The sequence below is a fragment of the Buteo buteo genome, chromosome 12 (genome assembly GCF_964188355.1).
Source record: "Buteo buteo chromosome 12, bButBut1.hap1.1, whole genome shotgun sequence".
Taxonomy (NCBI): domain Eukaryota; kingdom Metazoa; phylum Chordata; class Aves; order Accipitriformes; family Accipitridae; genus Buteo; species Buteo buteo.
The window spans coordinates 12,414,949-12,440,609 of record NC_134182.1 but is presented as its reverse complement, the minus strand read 5'-3'; the positions used below and the strand labels follow the sequence as shown (position 1 = coordinate 12,440,609).

Below are 25,661 nucleotides of genomic sequence, written 5' to 3'. Positions count from 1 at the left end.
TCAGGCACTTAAAATTGGTAATTTCTGCGTCAATAGTACTCACCTGGTAAAATAACAGAGCTGGCATCTTCATGAACTTCCATCTCTCCTTCTCTCTCATCTGTTGGGTTTTCAGATATTCGCTCCACATCTTCACTCAGCTGTGTAGTTAAAACAGTGGTTCAATTTCCAAACATGCTCTCAACTTGCAATTGCTGGAATTTCTATGGTACAAATAAAAGAGGCTCCAACTAACCAAACACACAAAAACATGCCACCAGTCCAAGAGCACCCAACATCTGTTCCACCTGTTCACAAGACAAGAGCCACAGTTATGTAGACCTACAGCTAAAAATCAAGTCACTTGCACACTGCAAAAAAGGAAAGACAGCACATTAAATTTAACCTACTTCCACCCTGCTCCTTCAACAATAACATCACCTTTTCTTTCAAGATCAAAGTAATTGTTTCCCTGGCAGCTTCAGCACACTTTAAACCCCTAATTAGGACAATGCCCTCTGAAATAAGCAGGAACTTCGCTCCGTCACTCAAGAACTTATTTTTAGGCATAAACAAACTACAGCACATACCAGCAAACAGAGCATTAGCACTTCTTAACAAAGAGGTGCAAAAAGAGTGAGTTGCATTTTAAGAGGCATTAGGGCAAGTAACTCAAATGCAGTCTCAGCCACATAGGTAGGTGGGTCATTACAAGGCAACAATCAAACATCCCTACATTTCTGGTACTTATTTGAGCTCACTGTACATATTATTATATATTAGTGGTTATGCAACTAATTAGTCTTCCAGTGTTTCTAAAACAGAACAGAGACCAGATGTTTTCTTGTTTTGCTATCCAGAGCTCTAGGCCCAAACTGCCAAGACACTTCCGTCAAAGTCAGAAGCTTGTCACATCAGGTAGGCATCACATGAGATTGTAAAGCATTAGACTTTTTATACATATATAAAGTATCTCCTGTACGTTTTCCAAATTTCTTTTGTGGCAGAGACTGACATGCAAATTACAGCAAGGCAAACCAGGGCATAAGCTTGCAGCACATCATGTGTTGCACAGTAACTGTCCAAGCTAAACACTCAGCATCACCTACCTAAATAGGTAAGGAAGATTAGCTTTGCTCCTATTTCAAGGAAAACGGGGGCAGAGTTAATGCAGCAGCCATACTGAATGCTATTAAACTTTAAACCCCCAACTTACTCAACAGTAACGTGCATGTATCCATAAGGAAGTGCTTTTATTTCACCCAACTTTAATTCAGTATTGAAATCATCATTGTACCATTAACCTCTTATTAGGAAAGAGTCCACTCATTGTACATCTTCGAAGTCTGACGTAAAGTCTCCGTCACCTCCTGCTGTATTTCTGTATTCATTTCGACCATGCAAAGCAAGTTGAAAGCAGTTACCCAGCTGTTTTTAAATGCTTTGCACATAAATAAAGCATGATTTCCCATGGTGTGAGGCATGGAGTGAACAGGTAACTAACAGGCTAAACTCAGCTTATTTGCAGGAGACTTACCAGGGTCCAATCAAAGATACTTTTTTCAATTATCTTCATAAAATAAGGGAAAATTAACACTCTGCTCCTTTTTGTAGAAACACACCAGTTCTATTTGTTTACCTGACCCAAAATAAGCTATTCTGACACAAGAAGAGTATTCACTGAACCTCTTGTACTGGTTAAGCCAAATCAGCTAAGAAGCCCGTTCAAATTATACTCATGCAAATTATTTGTACCAAAGCTGATTCAAAAAGTTTAACGTAAGTTACAAAGTCACTGCAGTTTCTCAGCTGACTCCCTCACCTCTCTGGTGCAGCCATGGTTCCCCAGGTACAGGCACCTCATCGACTGAGGTTATGTAGAGAATAAGCGATTTCTATTCCTCATAGCAAGGAGATCCCAACACAGGTTTAAACAAGAACACAATATGCAACATTTCTTATCCTCTCAAGAGGACCTACAGCAACTCTTCAACACATAGGAGAAGAAAAACTCAGAAAATGTAACCTTTCAGTATTCCTTAGAAAGAAAACAAAAAACCCAAACAATATGCAACTATGTTTTCTTATCTCTGCTCACAAGGCAGATACAGTTTCATAAGCTTTTCACACATAAAACCAGTGAAGGACAGCTAGTCAAAAGCAGGTGTGCTAACACTGCCTCAGGTGCAGTGAGTAGGTTGACCTGATGTGTAAGGCCCCCTAAAACCAACTAATTTCACTGCAAATCCTGAACACCTGACTTGACAAGAGGTGAAGTTGCATAAACCCACTGAGGCCACCAAGAACCTAGGGCTGTTCGTGGCTCAGCCACCACATTCTGAGCGTACAGCACACAGCACACTGACTCTACAAGACACGGTGTCACAGACCTTACAAACCCAACAACTTACAGACATACTGAACTACAGTCTCCTACTGACTGGGAAGCCAGTGCAGCAGTACTGCGTGACAGCCGATTCTATTTCTTCACACTTGACAGAATCCCCAATTCAAGACAAATTACAACAGTGAACCTAGCATATGGCAATGGCGTGACCTCACAGGCCAGCTCTTCCTACGTGTTATTTTTGATAAAGAGGTGAAGCATGGTGCTAATGCAGAAGGAAGGCAAACTTGCAGGGCAATTAAGCTTACAATAGGATGCAGAGATAGGATAGGATGTCAAGAGCAGGAAGGGCATGAAACAGACCTTTGTTCAGCATTCCCCTGGGCTCTGCACGTACAGCTGAGTAAGAAGCTGCAGGAGCCTGCCTGTGACCTGGGAGTTCCTTTTCAGCCCTGCACACAGAAAAGCACTGGACAAACGGAAGCTCAGAAAAGGCAATTCTAGATATTTGAGCATCCCTGCTAGTGGCAGGAGCACACAGACTGCCCCAGGTACCGGAGAAGGGATGCAAACAGAGCCACCGCACTTACACACCATCTAGACTTGTGCCACGGAGTTTGGGACAATCCCAAACATACGGAGCGGTGTCAGTGGTGGCTGATACCCAAGTCGGAAATGTAACATGCATAGTCCAGTCCATACTTCAAGCACCAATGTGATTTCATTAACTCTCTCAAGTACCTCACCTACATACAAGCTCTTACATGCGTTAATTTCATCCTGATAATCATGAAATAAAACCCTCTTAAATAAAAGGAGAACTTGTCCATACAGGTCTTTTGCTGGTCCACTGATTCGTCACCTTCCAATGCCTTCTAGCCTGGCACAAAAACCAGAAGCTGAAACTAAGCAGACAGTACTAAACTAAATTAGAATGTATTAAAACAGAGCCCCAAACTACCCATCACACGCAGAGAAAGGCAAACATCTGCAGTCCTTTTGCCTGCAAGACGCAAACAAAAGTGCCCTGCTGCAAGTCTCCACCGCTGCTGAACTTGGCACAAATAGCTTGTATCTCTAGTACAAGAGATAGGAACGAGCAAGGAATTCCGGCTGCTCGAGCCTGTACATTGATAGGCAAACTAGGCGCTGCCTCGGGCTCTCGGCAGGATGATAACGCGGCCTTCAGTTTCAGCTCTGGTACCAAAGTCGCTCCTGACGCCCGACAGACCATCTCCACCGCCTTGTTACGAAAGCCCCAGCTGCAGAGCTCACCGACCAGCCGTCCCTAGCTCATACACTTACAAGAGCTGCTGCCGATTATTTTAACCACGTTGAAAGGTAAACCATGAAATAAAGCGCGCCCCAAACCCCCGTTTCTTTCCGGCGAGTGTAGATGCGACCCGACCTCCCGGCTGCCCGGCAGTACGAAGGAGGGCTAGGGGCAGCTCCGGGCAGGGGAAGGCACCCACCCGGCTCGGCCGCGCTGGAGCGGATGCAGACGGGCCACAAGGCGCAAGGCCGGCTGCGCCGGGCTCCCTGCGGCGGGCGACCCGCTTCGCCAGCGCTCTCCGCCCCCGGCGGCGACGCGGCCAGCCCTGCCGAGCCGGGGACCGGAGCCGAACCGAGCTCAGGGCGACGGCGCCGAGTGTAACCGCTTGGCAAGCGGCAAGCCCCGGGTCGGGCATCACCGCCCGGAGGTGGGGGGGCTGCCCCGGCCCCTCCGGGCGAGCTGGGGCCCGCCGCCCACTAGCCCTGCCCCGGCCCCCCCGTACCTCCTGGTAGGATGCGGAGACCTCTGGTCTTAGCATGGCATCGGCGCGGGGCGGCCGCCGCGGGGACCGGGAGGCAGCCCACCCGCGCCGCGCGGGAGTGGACTAGGCAGCACTGGAGGGGACGGCGACGGCGACGCCGCGGCCGAGCCGCCCTGCCCGGGCAGGGCCACGCAGGCGCCGGCAGCCCCGTCGTCGTCCCCCGCCCCGCGCCCGTCGCTTCCCGCCGTGGTCTCGCCACAGCGGCGCGGGGGCTGCTGGGAGGCGTAGTCCGGCGCGAGCCGCTGTTAACGGCCGCCGGGCGACCGTTGGCGCCGGGCAGGGGGCAGCTCCCCGCTGATGGGCCCGGACCTCGCCTCGGCGGCAGGCAGCCGCCCCGGCGGTAACCGCCCTCGTTTTCCACCTCGGGGCTGCGGGGGACGGGGCGTTAAAACGCGCCAGACGCTACGGGGCTTATTTCAGCGGAGCGGTTTCTGCCGAGCTCTCTCGCTCCAGGCGGCGTCCAGCCGCGCGCGCCAGCGGTTTTTCGGTAAGGGGTGTAGGAACGTTTCTCTACCGAGAACACGGCAGCGTCCTGTGCAGTGACGGGGACGTGAGTCTGTTCTACACCGCGCGCTTCACCGCACAAACTCATCTACGCGAGACCGAACTAGATGGGAAGAGCGATTTAAAACAATTTTGACAGCTGTCCCCAAGATGCACACAACGTCACGGGGTTTTTTTTTTACGTTGTTTTTATTTTTTTGCTGCTCAAGGCTGCTAGTGGAACACCAAAGCAACAGACTCCCTCGGCAACGAGACAAAACTTCAGCAGGGCTCCTACGAACACCCACCCACACTGCGCTGGCAGGGGAGCGCCCGCAGTGGGGTGCTCCGGGAGGATAAAAGCCAAAACCACGTAAGAGCTGACTCATGAACCATCCGTCCACAAATACCAACACAGCTATTTTTCTTCCCCAGTGTGGAAGTAATTGTTCATGTTTCATCATCAAGAAAAAGCATGCACAACCTTTCTTGCATTGAGATGCAACGCTGTAGTGAGTCCCTGCTCAGTAGATCATTTCCCTGTGCCTGAGACCCATGCCTAGTAAGTTAACAACCAAGGTTTGAAGTCCTGTGACAACAACAGTCCTAATATACAGCTTCTCCTTTCAGAAAGAAAATATTTCAGTTCTTGTTACTCATTTTTCAGATGTCTGTGGTTCAAAGGTGAGCTCTAACTCACACCCAAATCAATAACACTTCAGACAGATGTTGGCTAGCATTCAGCACTTGCAGCCCTCCTCTGGGGAGACACTAATAAATAATTATTTCAGAATAAAAGGTAAATCTATAATGTGATTGAACCAAACTGACATATTGGACTTTTGCATATTTCCCAGCAGCATGGGTCTCTGCGGCACGCCATGCCGGGTATTTGCAGGCAGAGCAACCAGGCAAATGCCAGAGCTCTTTCTCGCACATAACGGGAGCGTTCCGGAGCTGTTTTGTCCAAAGCCTTACTAAAGGTGTCTTTTCTGCTTGACATTTCATATCTGTCTTGTGGCGTGTGGAGTCAGCAAATGGACATGACAGACAGCCAGGATGGGAAGCCTGCTCTGAAGCTCAGCTATTGTTTAGGCAGTGTAGGCAAACTTCACAGCTTAAGGACAATCACAGTAACAACCTTGTAAACCTTCACCCTAACAGGACCAACACTCAGCTCGCCACACCAGGTAGCAGCTTGCGGCAGTCAGTTCCCAGATGGCCACAGCAACTCACCTTCCCCATGCCCTGGCTCTGCAGGCTTTGCCCGGCTCCTCACACAGGGACGTGGCCCACTGGTCATCACCCCCATACTGTGGTGACGTGCCCTCGCTCCCCTGTGCTTCTCATCTTGCGCTGCTTTTGTCATCCGGAAGAGAACTATGGCGATATTACTTTGCATTAGCTACTTCAGCTCTGCTTACACCAATGCACAGAATTGCCTCTGGACAGCCTGTGGAAAAGGGTGTTACCTCAGGCAACATGGAACAGGTGTCCTCCAAAGTGGATGCAGGGATTTTACACAAGAAGAGTTTATAAACAGTCCTTAAAACAAAGATCAAACCCATTTCTATCTCCTATTTACTGTCCAGATCCTTCTTTGAACTGTTCAGCTTTTGCAAAACACTGTACAAGGAGCAGAGATACCAAACAGGCATTTGAATTATGGCACGGCAGTCAGGAAGACTGCAGGGGTGCAGCAGCATCGACCGTCCAGGCTTTAAATCCTTCAAGTCCTCACCTGCCAGCACTACAGTGAGGGATGTGATATATGTATCTAAATTGTAAAAAGTTTCTGATTTTCTTAATTCTCTATAGAATTACACACAGCAACCTGCTTATTCTTCTGCCAGCCCAGAATGTTCCCTTGTGCTATACTTACGGCGTGGCGAAATCACGTCATTCGAAAATTGCCTATTTATTCTCCCCTTCCTTAGGCTAAAAATGCCAGTTGATTCTCTTTTTCGAGTCGCAAAGACGAAGCCTGCCCTGCGCGTGCCGATTTTGTGACTAAACACTGAAAGCAGCAAGCAGAGAAACTTGAGAGGGCAAGAAGGATGGAAGTTGAGGACTCCCATCAGCAGACCTCCGGCGATCAGGAGGACGGCGGGGCCCGGGGCTGCCTCCGGCGGGGGCTGGAGGCGGGGCCGGGCCGGGGCGGCGGCCCGCCCTTGGCGGTATGGCGGGCGGCGCGGCGCGGCTGCTGCTGGCCGCCCTGCTCGGCGCCCTGCCGGCCGCGGCCGAGCGGGAGCTGCGCTTCAGGCCGCCGGCCGAGGCCCCGGTGCGGCTCTTCACCGAGCCCGAGCTGGCCAGATACGACGGGCAGCAGGTAGGGGCGGGCGGGAGGGAGGCAGAGCCGCGGCGGGGCCTCCCCGGCCGGTTCTTTGAAGCCGCTGGGCCGGGGCCGGGGCCGGCGGGGCGTCCTGGCGTCGCCTGCGCCCCTGCGGCTCGGTGCCCTGAAACCACCTTAAAACTCGGTTTTCTCGGGCTCTGCTGCTGTGCTATTCCCTCCCTCCCTCCCAGTAATTATGGGGTAACTTGCTTTTTAGGCGTTCGTGAGAAGTTTGTTGGCATTCGTGCGTTGCTGACCTGCTATTCATTTGTCCTGCTGGCAGCTGCGGAGTTTGGTCCGTTGAAGTTGGGTACAGACAATTAGATGGCACGATCCTCTTTTACTCATTGCCTGCTTGATGATGTACTCATGCCAGTGAATTTCATATTACCACAAGTTGGAGCCAAAGTAATTTTCTCTCAATAATTCATTAAACCATGTATTTAGACCCTTTTTTTCCCTACGAGATTATAGAAATAAGAAAGCAATTTCATCTTAAGAGTTTAGCTTTCTGTGACACAGAAGTCTCAGCAGAACTTCACATTCAAAATAATAAGGTCCTATGTTGATACACATCTGCTTTCTCTTTCAAAATCTTGCGGGCTGACCTTCTCAGGGTCTTCTCTAGATACTTTCAAGAAGATAACCAGCATCTGACTTAAAATACATCTTATGCATAAAAGACAAAGCAGAAGCACTGGCTTATTAAGTAAAACAGATGTCAGCAAATCAGATTTGTGTGTGTTTATGTATTTATCTGTTGTTCTCTTAATCAAATAAAGAATGCTGTTGGCCATACACCCTTTTATCTTGGGCAATACCCATCTGCATTAGGAAGAGAAAGATGCAGTTGATCATCTTCGAGCAGACAAGTGTGCAAGACCTGCAAGAGGGACGTCTTATATGATTGTGATGTTTAGATTAAAAAGATCCTCTCGTTCCATATGCTTACATCCTCAAAAAAAAAAAATATCTTGCGGACAGTTGAAAGCACAAGCAAGAAATTTCGAGAGAGATAACGTGTATGCTTGTATACACACACAAACGAGAGAAAACATACATAAGAGAATTTAATTCTCTTCTTTGTGTTCTGAGTGCTTATGGATTTCATAGCTAAAACTAATTGCCTTTTGTCTACGCTTAAGTGTTGAGGATCTACTGAAGGCTTTCTTTACAGGAAGGACAGCCCATTTACCTGGCGGTGAAGGGAGTAGTATTTGATGTCACTTCTGGAAAAGGTGAGTTTGCTTCTCCTCTGCTGTCTACTTTGTTTTCATGCTATTATTCAGTCATTAATTTTTAAATACTCTCAATGTATTAGAAGCCTGCAGTTCAATTGCAACAAAAAGAATGTACTTTTTCCTTTTTTGAAAAACTCAGTTTTCCTCTTCTGACACCTCCCCCACTAAGGTGTTGTCTAGAATTTACAGTGGTTTGAGGTTACAGTACACATAGACAGACAAGCCAGCATAGTCCAGTTAGCTTGGGTGCTGATGACAGAAATGCTGAAGACACCTGCCCAGACCCCTGAATCCTCACTAGGCGTGGGGTCATGCCACACAGAAGCTGGCGCTACAGTGTTTTATTGCACTGGGTACATGAACTGACCAGATCAAAGCTAGCTGGGATGTACCCATACTGCACTACACAATATCAGCATTGCTGCAGTTTCATCTTTTCCTTTTGTGCTGGTGTTTGCTTACCTGTGCTGTCTAGCGATCTGGTCAAAACTCTTGGAAGAGTTGACTGTGATTTTGAAAGGAGAGCAGAGGGCTAAGTAAATTTTTTTTCTCCTTTAAAATTTTCATATTTCATGAGGCTTCTTGTCTCACCATTTACACCTAAACCATTTATTGCTGTATTTGCTGTTTGTGCCTTCCCTAGGAACTACAGATGTTTTAATTTGAACTCCTGCTACTTAATCCAGATTTGCTGTAAAAAGTTTGAAGGGACCATGGGGGTCCTGGACACTTGCCTTAATGTCATCATAAGCAAACTAATGGCTTGTTGCTTTCTTTGTACTAAGCTTGTTAGTGCAGCTTGTCTGGACATCCACGTTGGCTGATCTTCAAATCCTAAGTTAGGCAAGGCTTGCCCCTGCAAATTCTGGAGTCTACAAACTTCTCATGAGTATGTAAAGCACAGCTCCCTAAATAATAAGTAAATTTTAAGACTGCAGTATAGGAGTTCAACAGTTGTATTGTATAACCTCACCCTCTGTTTTGTGTTTTTTTTTAAGGACTGGGATATATTATCAAAAAATAGAAAATCAAAAGTTAGTTCTGGAGAGAAGGATCTGAGACTTGAGTTGCTGCTTTCAGTTCACTGACAAGTGTAACAGGCTGGTGAAAAGTAGAGGCTGAACATACCCTGTACATTGTCAGATCATCACTGGATATTTTTTTTTTTCTAATCTGACAGAATTTTATGGAAAAGGAGCCCCATACAATGCTTTGGTTGGAAAAGACTCAACAAGAGGAGTTGCAAAGATGTCTCTGGATCCAGCAGATCTTACACATGACATAGTAAGAAAATGGACTATTAGTTTAATTCTGGTTTGCAAAGTTTTATTCTTTTGCAAGATGAATGATAATATTAAATTATTTGTATTAATTTTTTTAAGTTGATTCACATCTTTAAAAACTTTAAAAACTGCATTAATATTCTTGAAATACATTAAATGGGTATGTATTTACTGCTCATGGAAGGTGCAGTGCTAACAGCCTTAAAGAGGAAGGGTTTTAATCTGTGGAATCAGTACAATTTATGTAAGGACGTAAAGGGGAAATTACCTCCTGTTTAAAAAGATGCTTCCAAAGAGAGTAAATCACTTTCTTTGTCAATTGATTTGGCGTATCCTGTGTCACTGACATGGCAGTGGATGCTAACTCTGGCAGTGGGTTGTTGCTTGTTTGAGGTGTGATTTACTTATGAAGGGAAAATGAAGGGAGATTAATGGTTTGTTTGACCTGAATATATTAAAGTTTTGTCAAGGCTGAACTTGAATGAGAAGAATAAAATTACAGGTTATACTATGAATTTTGTTAATTGTCTTCTGCAAATTATACCCAAAAGCTGACCCTAAGGTTTATAGTAATCAATAAAAAAGAAAAATGCATATAAATACCTGTGGTTTTATTTCTTTGAGACAGGACTTTCATTTCCATATTTCATTTAGACAGGACTCACAGAAGAGGAACTGAAGTCTCTGGATGATATCTTCAATAATGTTTATAAGGCCAAATATCCAATTGTTGGCTATACTTCTCGCCGAATTCTGAATGAGGATGGCAGCCCCAATCTAGACTTTAAACCTGAAGATCAGCCACATTTCAACATTAAAGATGAGTTTTGAGGAACATTTTTGTACCTAGAGAATGCCTGGGGAGAGGCATACTAGAATATTATATTGATTCCCTGTTTTCTGAAGTTCATTACAACAATTAGCTATCATGAGTCAGTTTTCTGTTTAGAAAATATGTATGTGTGTACACATACAGTTTAGAGGAAACAAATGGATCTATATTAGTGTCATACACTTGGGCTGTTTGTTCTGAATTATGGGAATTATTTCACATGAAAGTTCTTTCTGCCTGGATTTCCCTGTGTACAAGTGTGTAATGTAAAATTACATTCCTTAGAAAAGATAAGGCAGTTTTTAATAGTTGAAACATGACTGGTCTTTTTGCAAATCCCAAGTTGTTTCCTACTCCTTGGAAAAGTGTGAATGCATTATCTGGACGAGCTCACATCAGTTCTCTGTGCTTCACATGAGTGTTGGTATCACATGTACAAACAGGTGTAATAGAGGCTTACATTTTAAAAAGCATTATAGGAATTAATATTTGATAGGTTTGAGAATACTGGATATAAAACCACTCAATCTCTTCAAATGCAGTTACTGTGGAATATTTATGCAAAGCCTACAGCTGTAAACCAAGAAAAAGAATTCTTTTTTCCCCCATGAGAACTACTGTGGCATTTTAAGAAAGACTGTTATTATGTTAGTTTTGAATAAATGACACTTTATTTTTTTTTAAATAATTATCAAAGATTTCATCTATATTAGATTATGATGATTTCCTTCTAGCTTCCTCTACTCTTTCTCTGATAAAAAAAGGAAATGATAGCCCACTGTTTACCACAAACTCTTACAGCACAAGTTTATTATAGTAGTTTAGTATCCTGTGGATATTGTTAGCATCTTTATATTGACAATTTCAGCTCTCATTTTTAATTTTTCTTAGTTTTTCTTTGTTCTTACTCTGGCTTCATCATTGCTGTTGCAATGAAGTGTGCATTCATATGTTCCTCTTCCTTTTAACCTAATACAAAACTGCAGATCCTGCACTGTGAAAGCAGACCCCCTTTATCAGGTTTCTCTGGCAGTCTTTCAGCAACAAGAGGACTGTAAAAGCATATGCTACATAAATTGCTGCTAACGACCGACTTTCACTAACTTGAGTAGAATGTAAATTGTCATGTATGTGAATTTATCTGCCAGTGTGACAGGTTGAACTGACATGGAAAAACTGAGCAGCTCCTCCCAATTCTATATTAATAATATAGATGTAATAAAAATATAATTCTATATTTCATTCTCTTTCTTTAGCATTTTGGCCATTTTCTTTGAACAAAAGATTTTATTAGATGACTCTCCACTTTACGGTGTGCAGGAGACAGCTGCCTGTCAGTTGAATAACTAGAAAAGCTGTTTCTATTTATTTCTCATTTCTTTCCCAATGTTACAGATTTTACTCTAAGCTTGTTTTGTGTCTTACCATTAGACCACTTAATTTGCAGCAGGGACTCCATGGTGCTCCCCCGCCCCCACTGTTGGATGGTGCTCTGTGGTGTAATAAATAATTTAGCATCTAAGAATATACTGTTGCTTCAGAGAACTATTTCTGTTTTATTACTATTATTATTATTACTGCTGACCTTTTGATTAGATACCAACACCAGCTAGGAGTTGGCCCCTTGATGATGCCTGCCTACAGGTATGGGTGTATACCTGCCATCTTTATAGGAACGCATGTGGGTTTAGTGGTAATGGTGGTTGTTCTTTTGCCAGCATTTCACAAATAGTTTTCCAATGCCTACTGTTTTCTCCCCTTCTCCTCCCTTTGTTGCACGCTTCCTTATGGGGCAGCTTCAGTAGCTGTGCTACGGTGATTACTATAATAGTCTTGGCTTAATTTGCGATCAGCATATCCAGCTGCGTGTCAAAAATATTGTAGCTAGGTGGTCAACCCATCACCACTGAGTGGTTTAGTGTTACTATTCTCTCCCTGCTTTTCCTCTTCATGCTATGAAGGTCACCTTTGCTGATCTTGAAGTGGGTAACTCAGCTTCTATTTGTTTCAGGTTCATTTCAGTGAAGAAGCCCTCCTGTTGCAACAGGAAACAGGGGTGATATAAACCCCACTCTTGTCTTGTGAGATCCTTGCAAATCCAAGTCGCCCTCACTCATATATCTGTGAACAGAGGGAGATGCTCTAGTTCTTCCTTTCTGTTATTAAAGACAGGATTATCACAACTGAGGGCATTTTAGAATGCAGAACATTTCCTTTTTATTTCAGTTTGCGAACTGAAGGACTCACATGTAATCATGTGATAGCCTTCCTAGGCTATTTCACTTGAGGTTCCAACTCAACAGAACAGTGTTATGATAATAAGGCTTTAAGTGGGCATATATCCTTAACATGTTTTCACTGACTACTTTTCAAAAATGAATTCAGAGTAACACAGGATTTCTTTTGGTGTTAATTTAATGACACTATTTTATGTCTAAGGTTGTTACTTGCCAACAGCCTGAAACTTACTTTGCTTAAAAGCAAACCGTCTGCTATGGTTGTTTTGTTCAGTAAGTTGCATTTCCCAGACCTCTGTGTTACTCCAGTATGACAGGTGTCCTCACTATCTATGCATTGTACTTAAAACAAGCAAATTGTATGCTATCCTTGTTTTTTTCAGTCAGCTGCATTTCCCTGACTTCTGTATTATTGCAGTAAAACAGGTACCCTCACTATCTGTAAATGGCACTCAAAACAAGCAAGTTGCGTAAAGCCCTGTTGTATCCTCCTACTACTCCACACCTCCTTTGGAGAGTGAAGAATTTCATTTCAATTTACTTGCTGCTTCCAGATAACATTGCAAATGTCATTATTTTTGCTCTGCTGTTTGTAAATCTGCATCTTGCTAACTTAACTTGGGTGTTTGAATAGTCTGAGGTTTTAATGAATTGCTGCACCAAGAATTTACTCTTCAGAATGTTAAGAATTATCAGATGGGTTCATTGCTTAGAGGATGCATAACCTGAGTTGCTGTTTCCCACCTGGCACTCTTTTCAATAGTCCCTCACTTTGATCCTAATACATTTGACTAACTGCTGTGACAGGATAGAGTCTATCATCTGTACTTTAAGAAGGACTTCTCTGATTAACAACGGGAGCAACAGGACTAATAATATAAGCAACAAAAATTCAATACAGGGCATGCAATGAAATGCAAATCAAAGTATTATCTTTATTTTTGCAGTTGTAGAGACTGCAGTTAAGTGAAATCCTACTAAGAACATGTAAGGTGTGTTAGCAGCTGTTAGTCACAGTTATTAGTTATTGCATCCTAATCCAAACAAGAGCACCTGCCAGAATGCAGGGACTCTGACTCTTGCAGACTGAGTGGCTGAGATTTTTCCAACAATTTGGGATTAGACACAAAGTTATTTCTTTCCTAACTGTAATGTGTATATGGACACCATTCTTTTTGGGGCCCTTTGTGAAAATATGACTGTTTCATTGATTTAAGTGAATTACTTTCGGTATTAGTTTTCTTACGCAGAAAAGGCCTTGTGTTTCTTTGAAAACTGCAGCCTAGGCTAATATTCTTTGTGGTCTGATAATATCAGCTGTAAATTCATAACAACATAGGAATCAATGTAGGATCATGTTTCAGACTGCACTTGTCAGACCTGCCAGACTTTCACGTTTCAGTAAAAATTAAAAGAGGATGCTTATCTTTTTAAGTACAGTGCTTTGGAATGGGAGAAGCCTCAACACAGTTTATAAATCACTTCCTTTAACTTTTGTTTCAAAGCCACCATTGGGCTACACATTGAACAAATGACAGTTTGGAAAGGCATTTAATTGCTGCAGTTTTTCCTTTGCAAGACTCCCAAGAACATGTAGAACTCACTTGATAGTGCAGGAGAGAAAACCGGAAAAAAATGGTTTAGCTGACTTTTACAAATGTATTCTGTCTCTTTTATAGATAAATATATTTATCTGAAATGTGCTCAATGTAATTTGCATCTGCTCAAGAGAAAATGGAAGAGATGTGAAAAATTTCATATAGGAAGTCCAATGCTAATTTTTCAGCTGATCCGGTTAAACTGAGAAGAAAAAAAAATCAAAAAAACTTCTGACTACTTCTGTGAGTGAAAGGCTGCCGTTCAGTAGGATTCAGCTGCACATCAGTAGGATGTGCTAAGTGGCTCTGATTAATATTTGCATATTTTCAGATGAACACTGGATATTCTCAGGGATATCTTGAAGTCCCAGAACTGACGTCAATGATGACAATCATATACTTTGTTATCCATCATTTATGCTTTTGCTTAATGTTTTTCTGTCCATACAGGAAACAATATACAAGCCATGCAACTTCTATGACAAATCCATGCACCATGAGTAATAATATTCAGATAAAGTAAAACGTGCATGAACCTACAACCTGAAAGCTATTTATGTGGTATACAGAGTGGCTGTTTTCAAAGAAAACCAGTCCTTGTCTGTGAATGCTTTGATTAATACAAACCAAAAAAAACCCTTAACTTAGATTTGTAATAATTAGTTCACTCAGAGCCCTATCTGCAAATGTTGATTCAGATAGTTATAGAATGTATCTGACTGCTTTGACAGAAAAATCAGTGCTATATCAAAAGGTGGTATTTTTTTTTCCACTATTCAATCAGACTCTCAAAGAACTAAGTGTATGATAGGTGGGCATCACTGGTAGAAGTACTCTAATAGCATAGGCATGATTTTGATCTCGACATGACCAAAAAAACCCCTAACCCAGAAAACAGAGTAGGTGGGAAATAAGAATGTATCTTAGTGTGTTATTGGGGCAATTTATAGTGGTAGGGTAGATATGGCAGAGCAGTACATGCAGGACTGATAACAGACAGTGCTTCCTATTTTTCCTTCTGTCAAATATGGTCAATGATAACAATGTAAACTTGTACCCTTACCCATCTGTTGGTCTTTACATAATGCCTTCTGTTTTGACTTTTTTCCTCCTGTTCAGTAGAAGGTGTGAGTCCTAATTTACTTGTTTACAAAACCTATGCTTAGATCTTCTTGGCTTGGGTTATCTGTTGACAAGAAATCCAAAATAACAGAAACAGAGATTAACTTTCTGTGAAAAATAGAGCTTGTGCACCTGGATCAACTGCAGAGCCACAGGAAGTATTCTTGAATAAACAATTCCTATTCTTGTTTCCCACAGGTTATTTGTAGCTGTTGCCATCAGAAATTTTGCACTGTTAATGAATGTTCAGATTATCGTGTTCTGCAGTACTTGACATAAGCCTTTATCCTTCTGACATGAGACATTATCCTTCTGAGAACTGAAAAGCTTAGAAGAATCTGGGTGCAAGCCATCTTGGAGATAAGCCACCCAAGAAAAATCAAAATATGACATAATTTTCCCTCAACTTAAAGAAACCTCTTTGAAAAAGAAAAAGAAATCAATGTCCTAATGTCCATTTTTACCTTCCAGATTTTGCTGAAATTTTTCTGATATTGTGCAAAGGCATCAGTTAAAGCAGAGACTTGGATCTAACCCTTGCATTGTGAAAATCTGAGTCCACTTCTTGGCATATCTACTTGGGCTTTAAAGATTATGACAACATAGATAGTAGACTGATTACAAAGAGTTGAGTCAAACACCTGAACTGAATCCAAAAAGGCCTAAACTTGTAGGAATGTTTCAATGTAGAGCTGAACTTAAAGCCTTGCACCCTTCTTTTGTAGACAACAGAATCTTTGAATGAAAAAACCCTTATGGGTAGCATTTGTTTCAGCCAGTTTGGACAGATAGAATTAGATGACAATTGAAGTGAAAAATTCCCAGTGCCTCGTTCTGTGCTCCTTTGCAGGGATAGTAAAATCAGTTGTGTTGGATATGCAGAGCATATTTACCAAGCAATTAATTGCCTGGAGCATAATTTTATAGATTAAATTGATAACTTTGGTTCAAAATAGCTGTCGCAGATCAAGAGTATTCTAGGAGGCTACTCTTCTCACTGGAGGCTGTGGCTAAATACCCTTTATTTTACATTGCAGTGCTCTTTTGGTAATGATCACAGATAAAGTCCAAGTAACTCAAACTTACTCATTACATTTAACCCTTTATTAAATTTTATGTTTGAGCAAAGCTTTTAAAAACATAGTCTCGTTAAAAAAGAATAAATATTGCTCCACAAAAAGCAAAGTGTTCATTCTGAACTGCAGAACTGTGCAGCCATGCATCAGACCTAAGTATACTTACAGCACAGTGTTAATTGAAGGGATTACATGTTTAAATTGAGATTATTTTCTTAGGTAACATGTCTGTGCCCTACATTATGCTTGGAAGTGTCTCAAGAATATCACTGATTTTTCATTATTTATTATTTAACCATGCTCTATACTTTAAAATAGTTATGCAATACTTTTTAAGAATAGGACAGTAGGACTTTCAAGGTATTTGTGATGTATTTTCATGTTACAGAAAGACAAACATACATGTATGTCCAAGATGATACACAACAGAGATCTAGCAATTTAGACAAAGGCAGCATTCTTACAGTCTTTCTAAAACATGTTCTAGTCCATGTATTTCTTAAACTGAACAGGTCAGAAATAATGCCCTGCAGTTTTGATCTCTGACACAATAAAAAATGGTAGACAGAAATGAAATTATGATGGCAGCTTGTAGGGGTTTCTGAAAAGCTCTCAGTATTAGCATGCAGAAGACCAACCTATGAATTTTAGTGAACTTGAAAGGATTTTAAGAACACATACTTAGTAGGGATGTTTGAGTATGTGCTGAGCCTCTATGATTCTACACATTAAATATTACATATTGCTGCTGCCAAGGGTAAATAGTTCCTTCCCATTTCTCTGAATGGTCTCCTGTGAATCTAGCATGTCTTGGTTCTAGAAGAAAACAGGCTGCTGAAAGGTTTATATGTGAAGCAGCAGCATATCAGTGGAACACAACAATCCAAGGCAGAGAGAAGGAAGGCAAGTGAAATTCTACTTAGGAGAAGCAGCAGGAGATTATAAATAACTCACAGGAGAAGAGGTGAAACTTGCTGATGCACTCAGAGATAAGGTTGAACTTGAGAATGGAAAAGTGTGACATTCTCCTTGGATACAGTTCTGGGAAAATCAGCATGAATTAAACAGTTTGTGACTGCTGGCTCCTTGCTTGACATCCTCGGTCCCATTTTCCAAAAATACTAATGCCTTTGGCTTTGATACCTTGCAGGTGCCTGGATTCATAGAAAAATCACACTGCTGCTATTCAGTCCATAACTTAGCAATTTTTCTCATTTTGTCTTTAAACGATGCCCATTCTAGTTTAAGAAAAAAGGCTGGAGTTTTGCTGCTGAAGAGGTGACCAGGGACACAGAGATGAAGGTGCAATTCTCATCTTCACTACAACTTAGCAATCCTTAATGCTAGCTTTCCTGGCTGTTAAAAGAGCTGATGCTTCCCTTGAATTCCCTTTGTCTTTCATCCCTATTGGGACTTTAAGCCATTTGAAGAAGGTAGTGTTGGTTGGACACTTGGGCTGGTAGGACCCTAAGATGGCTATAATATCAAGAATGCTACTTTCTGAAGCTCTAGCTTTAATTTCCTCACTCCAAAGAGGTATCACTTTGTGGTGCTTCATCTTTCAGCTGAAGTGAGTGCATTTTACCCATGTTCATCCGTGTCTGTCATCACTTGGAATTTGCCTGGATGTTCATTGGTCATTTGCTTGTTGAAATACTGGTAGAAACCATGATGACCCCAACAGTATTTCTGGCTCAGCCACTTAAAGACACTGTATAAAAGGTGTTTCACAACATTGTCAAGAGTTTTAATGATACATTCAAAATGTGCAAAATGAAGGTGCAGCTGGAAGCTAAAGGTAAAATTTTCATCCACTAAGCTTAGCTAGTTTATGATAAACTAGACCAGATATTTCAAATAAGTAAGAAAGAAATGAGCCTCTAATCCCAAAACAACTGTTTGTAGCCTTTGCAGACTAAGATACATTAACCTGTACTTCCCTAATTACCTAAAGGAGCTTTTCAGCTTGAAAAAAAGTAAAATCTTAAGCAAGATTTTATCTGAATAATTGTTAGCTGTATCTGCTTCACAAAGTAATATATATTTATGGAAAACTTTAATACATAGGGAAATAGTTACAAACTATTATTCCACAATACTGCAGCTCACCTTACTGCAAGCCCTGTCAGAGAGTATGCGTGTAAATTCCTCATGGTACTGTGAAAACACAAATACATGCTAGTCTAACCAAGTCTTTTAAATGTATCTGGTTTATGTTACCCTTAAAAAATCACTCCTATTCCACTAGGCTGTTTGATTTAACAACAACATAAATAAATCGGGGGTTGTCCTGATACTAGCTGACAAATTACCTCACTGAATGTGTTTTCTTCACAGCTGGGAACCTGCTGGCCACTTTTATTTCTGATTGCACACACTGTTCATAGTCATGTAATACCACTGGAATAACTGCATCAATTATTTCCATAAATAGTTTAAAAATTCTACTTAAAAAAATATATTCTGTTTTTAATGCAATTGAACTGAAAACAAAGACAGCTAGCACCGTATGACTAGAGAGGTCTCCATGAGCCACTGGAAAGCACTTGAGTTACAGACAGCGTTTGGAAAGCCAAATGAATTCTGCAGAATGTTTATATAAAAGCATTACTCTCTATAACTTCCTCTAACTGGACTGTCCTTTCATTTATATCTGTTTCCATCAACTCATTTTGAATGACTCATCACACCTAAAAATAGTTTAGATTTACTTTATCTTTTTATACTCAAAATAACACCACAAAACGGATTGTGCCTACATGCAGTTATCTGAGAAAACCTACTCTGTTTTCAGTTCATTCCTTTTGGTGTCTGAAAATCACTGAACCACATATTAAGTTGGTATAAATTTACAAAACCATAAAAGTCAAGGAAGTTACGTGCAAGAATCTGACCCCAACTTATAAAGTGTAACAAAGATTACTCTCTAGGCCATAGAGAATATCTCACCTTTAGATAGCCTTTTAGACAGTGTGATTGCAGTGCTGTTAATGGCATCATCCCAGATCGATGTTGGTGTTACTTCAGATAAATCCAAGCTTCTTGAATTTTTATTTTTTGCATGTGCTGGAGCAATTTTTCCATGTAGCAGGAGCTAGCTTTACACCACTAGAGCTGAAGGAGGAACTCTGTGAATAGCAAGCTTTTACCCTGTCTGGGACAAATCACAAGAAAGAAACAAAACCAACTATAGTTTATTATTCTGTGCCCTGCAATGTGGTCTTTTTAGAGAGGAAAAAAAAGCAAAGAAGGGATAGAGGAACTTCAGGGGAAAAAGTGGGACTACAGCTGCACAGCAAAGAGCTGGTATGAACTTTTAACAGTAATGCTTACCCCTTGTACACATTTTTGTGAGCACAAAGCTCAAAAATATTCTGAAACACTTAATACAAGTAAGAACAGCACAGATATAATTTAGCTGTTATTTATCTATTTCAGAAAACAGATTTCTGCTTCAAGCTATAAATCTTTAAGACCTCTAACTTTCAAACAGTGCATCACAAATTTGCCTTCCGGTTTATAAAAATCATCCTAATATGCCTCAGCACTGCTTTCTTTCAAGAAAAGTCTACAGAGAGCCAGCTGTCTAAGCTGGTCGTGTAAGATTTGTGCATAAGTGTCTCTCTGGGAGTTTTGTTTTGGTTCTATCATTTAATATTCATGACAATCTTCATTAACCTGCCAACTGAGCCATCTTAGCATCCTGCCTCCAGACAAAGTCAAAAGTTTATTCCTAGCCCACACAGCTCCTGGAAGCCTACATCTCCACATGACAGGCTATTTTGGCTTGGAAATCTTATGTTTAAACTAACAGGATGAAACAAAAAAAAATCCAGAAGAACTGCTAAGGAAAGGATAAAGCAAGAACAAGAGGATGTTCAGTACTTCTAGTTAGCAATAACATGGTTAAGCAACTAAATTAATCTGATCATTCCAGCCCATACACCAAGGCTTTGGGAAAACTGACAATTCAAATGTGGCCATTAATAATAAAATGTGATGGGGCAAAAGGGGAGGAGGAAAATCCTTGCTTTTAAGCTGCATGGAGTAAACTGTGCCACCTTAAAATTACTCATAGCCCACTGCATATCTGTCAAAATAATATATAAATATTAGGAGTACTAAATAATTTCAATGTCACTGAGAAGAAATATATTCATGCTAAAAGCAAATTCTGTAATTACATTATTATTTTAATGTACATATTTTTTCATCAAGAATGTCAGAATAATCAAATGATGATTAACACTCTAGACAATTCAATTACACAACACCCAGAGAAATCCATGGGATGCTGAGTTTCAGCCTCCTCTATCAAACAGAACAAAATATACAGTAGGTCCAGTCCAGCCAATGTGGAGCAAACTGAAAAGCTGTCGGAGAATCAAGAAAAGGTAAGAGTGACATGAGAAGGATGGAGTGATCAGTGGAAGAAGGAGAATAAGAGTAGAGAAGGACCCCTATAATTAATCAAGAAAGAGGTAATAGAGATTTTGATGCCGACAGCCACAGCAGAGTAAGAGAAGACCAGAGCCTGCCTAACTGCATGGTTGGTTCCTGCCATTATTTCAGACTAGCATAGTGGGGAAAGAAGATACACACATTTTAACGAGAGAACTGTTGAGGATTAAGTTTTATTTTATATTGTACCTAGTGATCAGAAGAAATATATGGTGAATTCTATTTCTCCCTCTAAGTTTCTATGATGGTTTTTGTTCAACTGCAGTTGAACAGAGGGAAAAGGGGAGAGGCTTACTTGTTGCGTGAAGGAGAAAAAATGTTTTTCTGTATACTACTATACTGTATACTACACCCTGCAATGGAACATCAGGGATGGATTTGTCAAAAAACAGCAGTTGAGGGAATTAAGAGCTCACTCTTAAGTCAAGACATGACAGCTCATCATCTTTTCTAAGGAGGGATACATTTTCCAGAGGGAACCAGTCTCCCAGGGGTGATACTAGTAACAACGTACTTCTAGAATTACCTTTCAAAAATAAAGAGTTTGATAAAAGCTCCTATGTAAAACTTTAGATAACAGATTTCTAAAACTTGCCAGTGGATAAACAACTTTACTAATGTTTCTTCCCTACTGACAAAAGATTTAGGAGACTTGAGGAATGTGAAATACAAATATCTAACATGACAAATAGCTGTCTATACATAAAATGAAATTACAAAAACAGGAACAGTAAAGAAGAGTAGGACAAGGGCTTCTTAGTTTCTACCAAATGGGCACCCCAAATGGGGATGCAGATATCCTGAACTAAATCACAGTTCACCTGCACTTCCTGGGTGGAACCAGCTCAGTTGTGATGGGGAAAGCATCAGCAGCTTTCACCAGACTGTTCCCATGCCATAAACCAGCACTGCTCAGTCTGGTTTTAGCCTCCTGCTGCCTTCTGTAAAATCAACTCTACTGCACTTAGGCTGGTTTAAGACTCTAGCAACAGAAAGTCCACCAGGACTCAAAGCCTGTTATGAAATCCTAACAGGAAGACCAAATTTTCTAGCATCTCTTTTCATACATCGCATGTCCTTTCATAAGCCTGATACTGTGAGCTGTTTAATAATGATAAGACCCCCAAGTATGACACAAATATTAAATGAAAGAAGAGTAAAGCATAATGTAAGTTACTTTGCCAGCAGCTGGGTTTTCCTGTACCTCAAAGGGGAGGAAAGAGCACTTGTTTTCTCCAAGTATGACTGTTACGAGCCTTATACACATTACCAAGTCTATGCAGAAAATAATTATTTTATATCTTTAGTAAAAGCTGGGTATCAAGACTGTTAAGTGCCTGAACAATACTAAAATTAAAATAAAGGAAAAAAAGGCAGCAAAAATAAAGGAGAAGCAGCTCCTACTGCATACCAAATAGCAATTCAATAAAAGAAAAAAGTATTCTCAGACTCCTTTCTGGAAGCCATTTTTTGAAAGATTCTATATTATCTTCAAAGCCAGCCATAAGCATGGCTTTATGACGATGTGGCATAGCTGTTGCATTTTCAAAAAAAAGTATGTGCCCATTAGACTGTTTCTGATCTCCTTATAGTCACAAGCTATGCTCAATATTGTTTATTTTCTATAATTTGTTAGATCATGTTTTACCCTCAAGTACATTTAAGTATTGCTCTACCCACAGCTGATTCAAAACAGCCAGAGGAAGTAGGAACAGGACGGCGAAGTATGCAGTAATAGGTAACAGGCCTAGAGAGAAGGTTTAGAGAAAGTTTCAGTTCAGAGAGTAGCTATTTCTGTATAAGCAGAAATCACCTACAGGCAATTTTCCTTGTTTTTAGGAGCCTGTTAACTTAGATATTTATGAAACTATTAAGCTGTTCCTTTGGAAACAACCATAGCAAATGCTTCTTAAGGTGGTTATGAAGCACGGGTATTTTTCTCTAGAAACCTTCTTTAGAAGTAATAAAAAAAAAAAAAAAAAAGAAAAAAATTTAGTTCTTGTAAATATACCATCAAGGCAGCTAAAAGAGCAATCAAGGTTTGCTTCACATTTCAGTCTACATTTTCCAGGAACTCCCCAGTAGGAAACTTTATTAAATTTAATTGTAAATTTAATTTAGAAAGAGTTCTGTTTTCACTGTATTTTTCTTCCCCCAATGTTTTCCTAGATGGATGCTTTTGTAACAGTTTCTTTGGTTTGCTTTGTTTCTATGCAACTTGAAGTCATAAACCAATTTTCAACTAGTGTACATCAACAGAAATAAAGGGCTACAACTGAGCTATGCTGATTTGTACTATTTTATAATCCAGTCCCCCTTCCTTTCCCTGGACTGCAATAACCTCCTACATTATCAGCTTTGATGTTTTCTATGGTGTACAGAAACCTACATATTTTACATTATTTAGATTAAGCACCAAAAAAGGACCTCTCTAATTATGAACATAATTACAGATCCACTTCTCTTCCATAATTCTTGAATTAGACATTTACTTTTGACTAAAAATACACTGGAACTTCAGAGCTCTGTACTGCACTCATCTGTGTACATTACTATCCCTTTCCCTTCATGTCTCCTTTTGCAGAGTTTTAATAGATCCACATTACAGGGAGTTCTGACAACACTAGGACAAATATTGTTGTAAGATACAGCATAGGATAATTAATGATGAACTCTGAAGCAATCACTAAATCTAGCTGAAAGCTACAGAAAGAAACCATACATTATGGTGATGATTATTCTTGATTTTGCTGGGGAAAAATCCCCAAACATCCCCCCAAAAAGTCAAAGCAAAACTCCTTTTCTAATTGCATGCTAATTTACAAAATTAAATAACTCTCCAGGGGTTTCACTGCCAGTCTAAGATAACAACCATACAATCTGGCTCTTGCACTAAATAACCACTTCTGATTACTGTTTTTATACATAATCAGGATTAGGCAAAGATCTTTCCCAACACTAACCTGGACAAGCTAAATTCTAGAAAGAGTAGAGGCCTTAAAATATTCAGTATAGCAAAATGCAGGTTTGTCTGCCCTAGACTTTAAGAAAATGGCAATGAGCACATCCCCTGTTTAAGGCTTCGTTTAGACTGTTAAACACCACTTCTGGTATTCTTAAAATTTCACCATCCGAGATAAGAGAAAGCAAAACTTCTTGGATAACCAAATGCTGTTTAGGTCCTTTAAAAAGAAGTGAAGCTCAAAAGAATTGATAACAGCACATTTCGAAATACAGTAACAAAACCCACCTTTTACAAAGAAGTGGGAGGCACACTTTCCCTGCCTGTTTTCCTTAATGGCTACAGAGAAAACTGACAGGAAACAGTGGAACGAAACTGGTTTGTAGTCCTAGAGAGGAAAATGGTTTTGAAATGTAACTGTGGGCAAACAGAAGATCCAGACAAATACATATCACCTCCCAAGCACCAGCCCCAAGACAGGCAAATAAAAAAAATCTGAGCCACATGGATGCGAACACAAAGGTGCGTATATAATTTTAGCAAAATGGTGCGACCCAGCCAGAAATGTTACATATGCAGGCAACCCCCCCGCCCCGCCCAAATAGTGAAACACTTTGTAGAACGATCCTGAATTCCCACAAAGAAAGAAAAAGGAGCAAGAGTCTTCCGAGTGCAGCACTGATTGAAGAGAGGCTTGGGTTACTGCCAAAGGAGCTGTTTCCTATTGTCTTTTTTCTTGCTACGTTCAGGGAAACAGGACCTCAGTTTAATCCCACTTTGATTACAAAGAATGTACACAAAGATATATCACTTCATCTCAACATTTTCGACAGAAATAAACTAGAGGAGCTCAAATATTGGCCAACCATTAAAGTAAAAAGTAACTTCTTCCATGTATACTGAGAGATACAGAAAAAAAAATCTAGCAAAGTTCTGAAAGATACCAGACTTTTAGCACTCAGAATTTGTAATCTAAGCTGGTGTTTAACTTAAAGAATTAAACAAATTTTATGAATATAAGGAAACATACTATCTCACAATATACAGATGAAACTCTTTCTGAAAATAGTGTGGAGAATTGAAGAATGGAAAAAATCATCTAGTCATCACATTACCTTGAAACTTAAAGATCTCTATTACATTCCTCACTAACCCCAAATTCCTGTATTATCCTAGCTAAATCACTGAAACCCTAAATTCTCAGCATTCACCTTTATAGGTCCTTCTGAAATCACTGCCTGAGGTTTCACTCTGTTCTTCCCTGTATTTCACATTGCTGAAAGCTATGTGCTATGAAGCAGTACGAAACTTTGATTCTACACAAGGGAGAGACCTTGAAGGTCTTAACCTCAAAAGGATTTCTTAAGCATTTTCCTGCATTCATTTATTTTTGACACCTCAAGCAAACAAGAGCCAATAATCCACATGCAGAAAGATTTCCACTGATTAAGCAATCAGGCTGAGCAAAACAAAGACCTGGTCCGGTACCCTCAACTCACACAGGTAACTAAAATAATCTCTCCTAATGTTTACTTTTCCAGAACAGGATTTCATGGGAAGTTCAAATGTGTCTCTTTCAATTCTATTTCAGGATAGAGAAATAAATAGAAGGTGCAGACTCTTCCAGAAAAGGGAAATCTAGTTCTTGTCTAGCTGAAGTTACTACCAACTTCAACTGGCCTGAGCCAGAAACCCCTGGCAGGAAAAAAGAAAATTTACTTGGTGCATTTCCACTATCCAGCCTAACACAGTATTTGCTTACATACTGTAACTATTGAGAAAAGCACTACTGATTTTAACTTATTGTCTCAAATAATATTCAGTTATTGGCATCAGGTTATTTAATACAGTTGTGTAGAGCACAACTGAGAAGAATGGGGCTGTTAAGAAGTGC

The 25,661-nt window shown here is 40.8% G+C and overlaps 2 protein-coding genes across 12 annotated transcripts in view; one reads left to right on the top strand and one right to left on the bottom strand.

Moving 5' to 3' along the window:
- PACC1 (proton activated chloride channel 1) overlaps window positions 1-25,661 on the bottom strand; it is a 124,073-nt gene that overhangs the window by 48,052 nt on the left and 50,360 nt on the right. For 4 of the 10 annotated variants that reach the window (XM_075042703.1, XM_075042707.1, XM_075042706.1 and 1 more), the window contains exon 1: window positions 44-140. In XM_075042703.1, coding sequence (XP_074898804.1) covers window positions 44-83 — 40 coding nt within the window. In that variant the 5' untranslated portion in view covers window positions 84-140. Of the gene's footprint in view, window positions 1-43; window positions 204-4,101; window positions 4,289-19,293; window positions 19,499-25,661 lie in introns of those variants that run through there. The other 6 variants (XM_075042713.1, XM_075042708.1, XM_075042711.1 and 3 more) reach the window with 3 other exon arrangements.
- NENF (neudesin neurotrophic factor) lies at window positions 6,759-11,783 on the top strand. 2 transcript variants are annotated; one of them, XM_075042718.1, is made up of 5 exons: window positions 6,812-6,952; window positions 7,173-7,363; window positions 8,133-8,193; window positions 9,377-9,480; window positions 10,134-11,783. In XM_075042718.1, exons 2-5 carry the CDS (start codon window positions 7,280-7,282, stop codon window positions 10,308-10,310), a joined length of 426 nt encoding a protein of 141 aa, XP_074898819.1. In that variant the 5' UTR covers window positions 6,812-6,952; window positions 7,173-7,279; the 3' UTR covers window positions 10,311-11,783. The 2 variants fall into 2 exon arrangements, with proteins under 2 accessions (XP_074898818.1, XP_074898819.1); XM_075042717.1 differs by lacking the exon at window positions 7,173-7,363 and having other exon boundaries at window positions 6,759-6,952.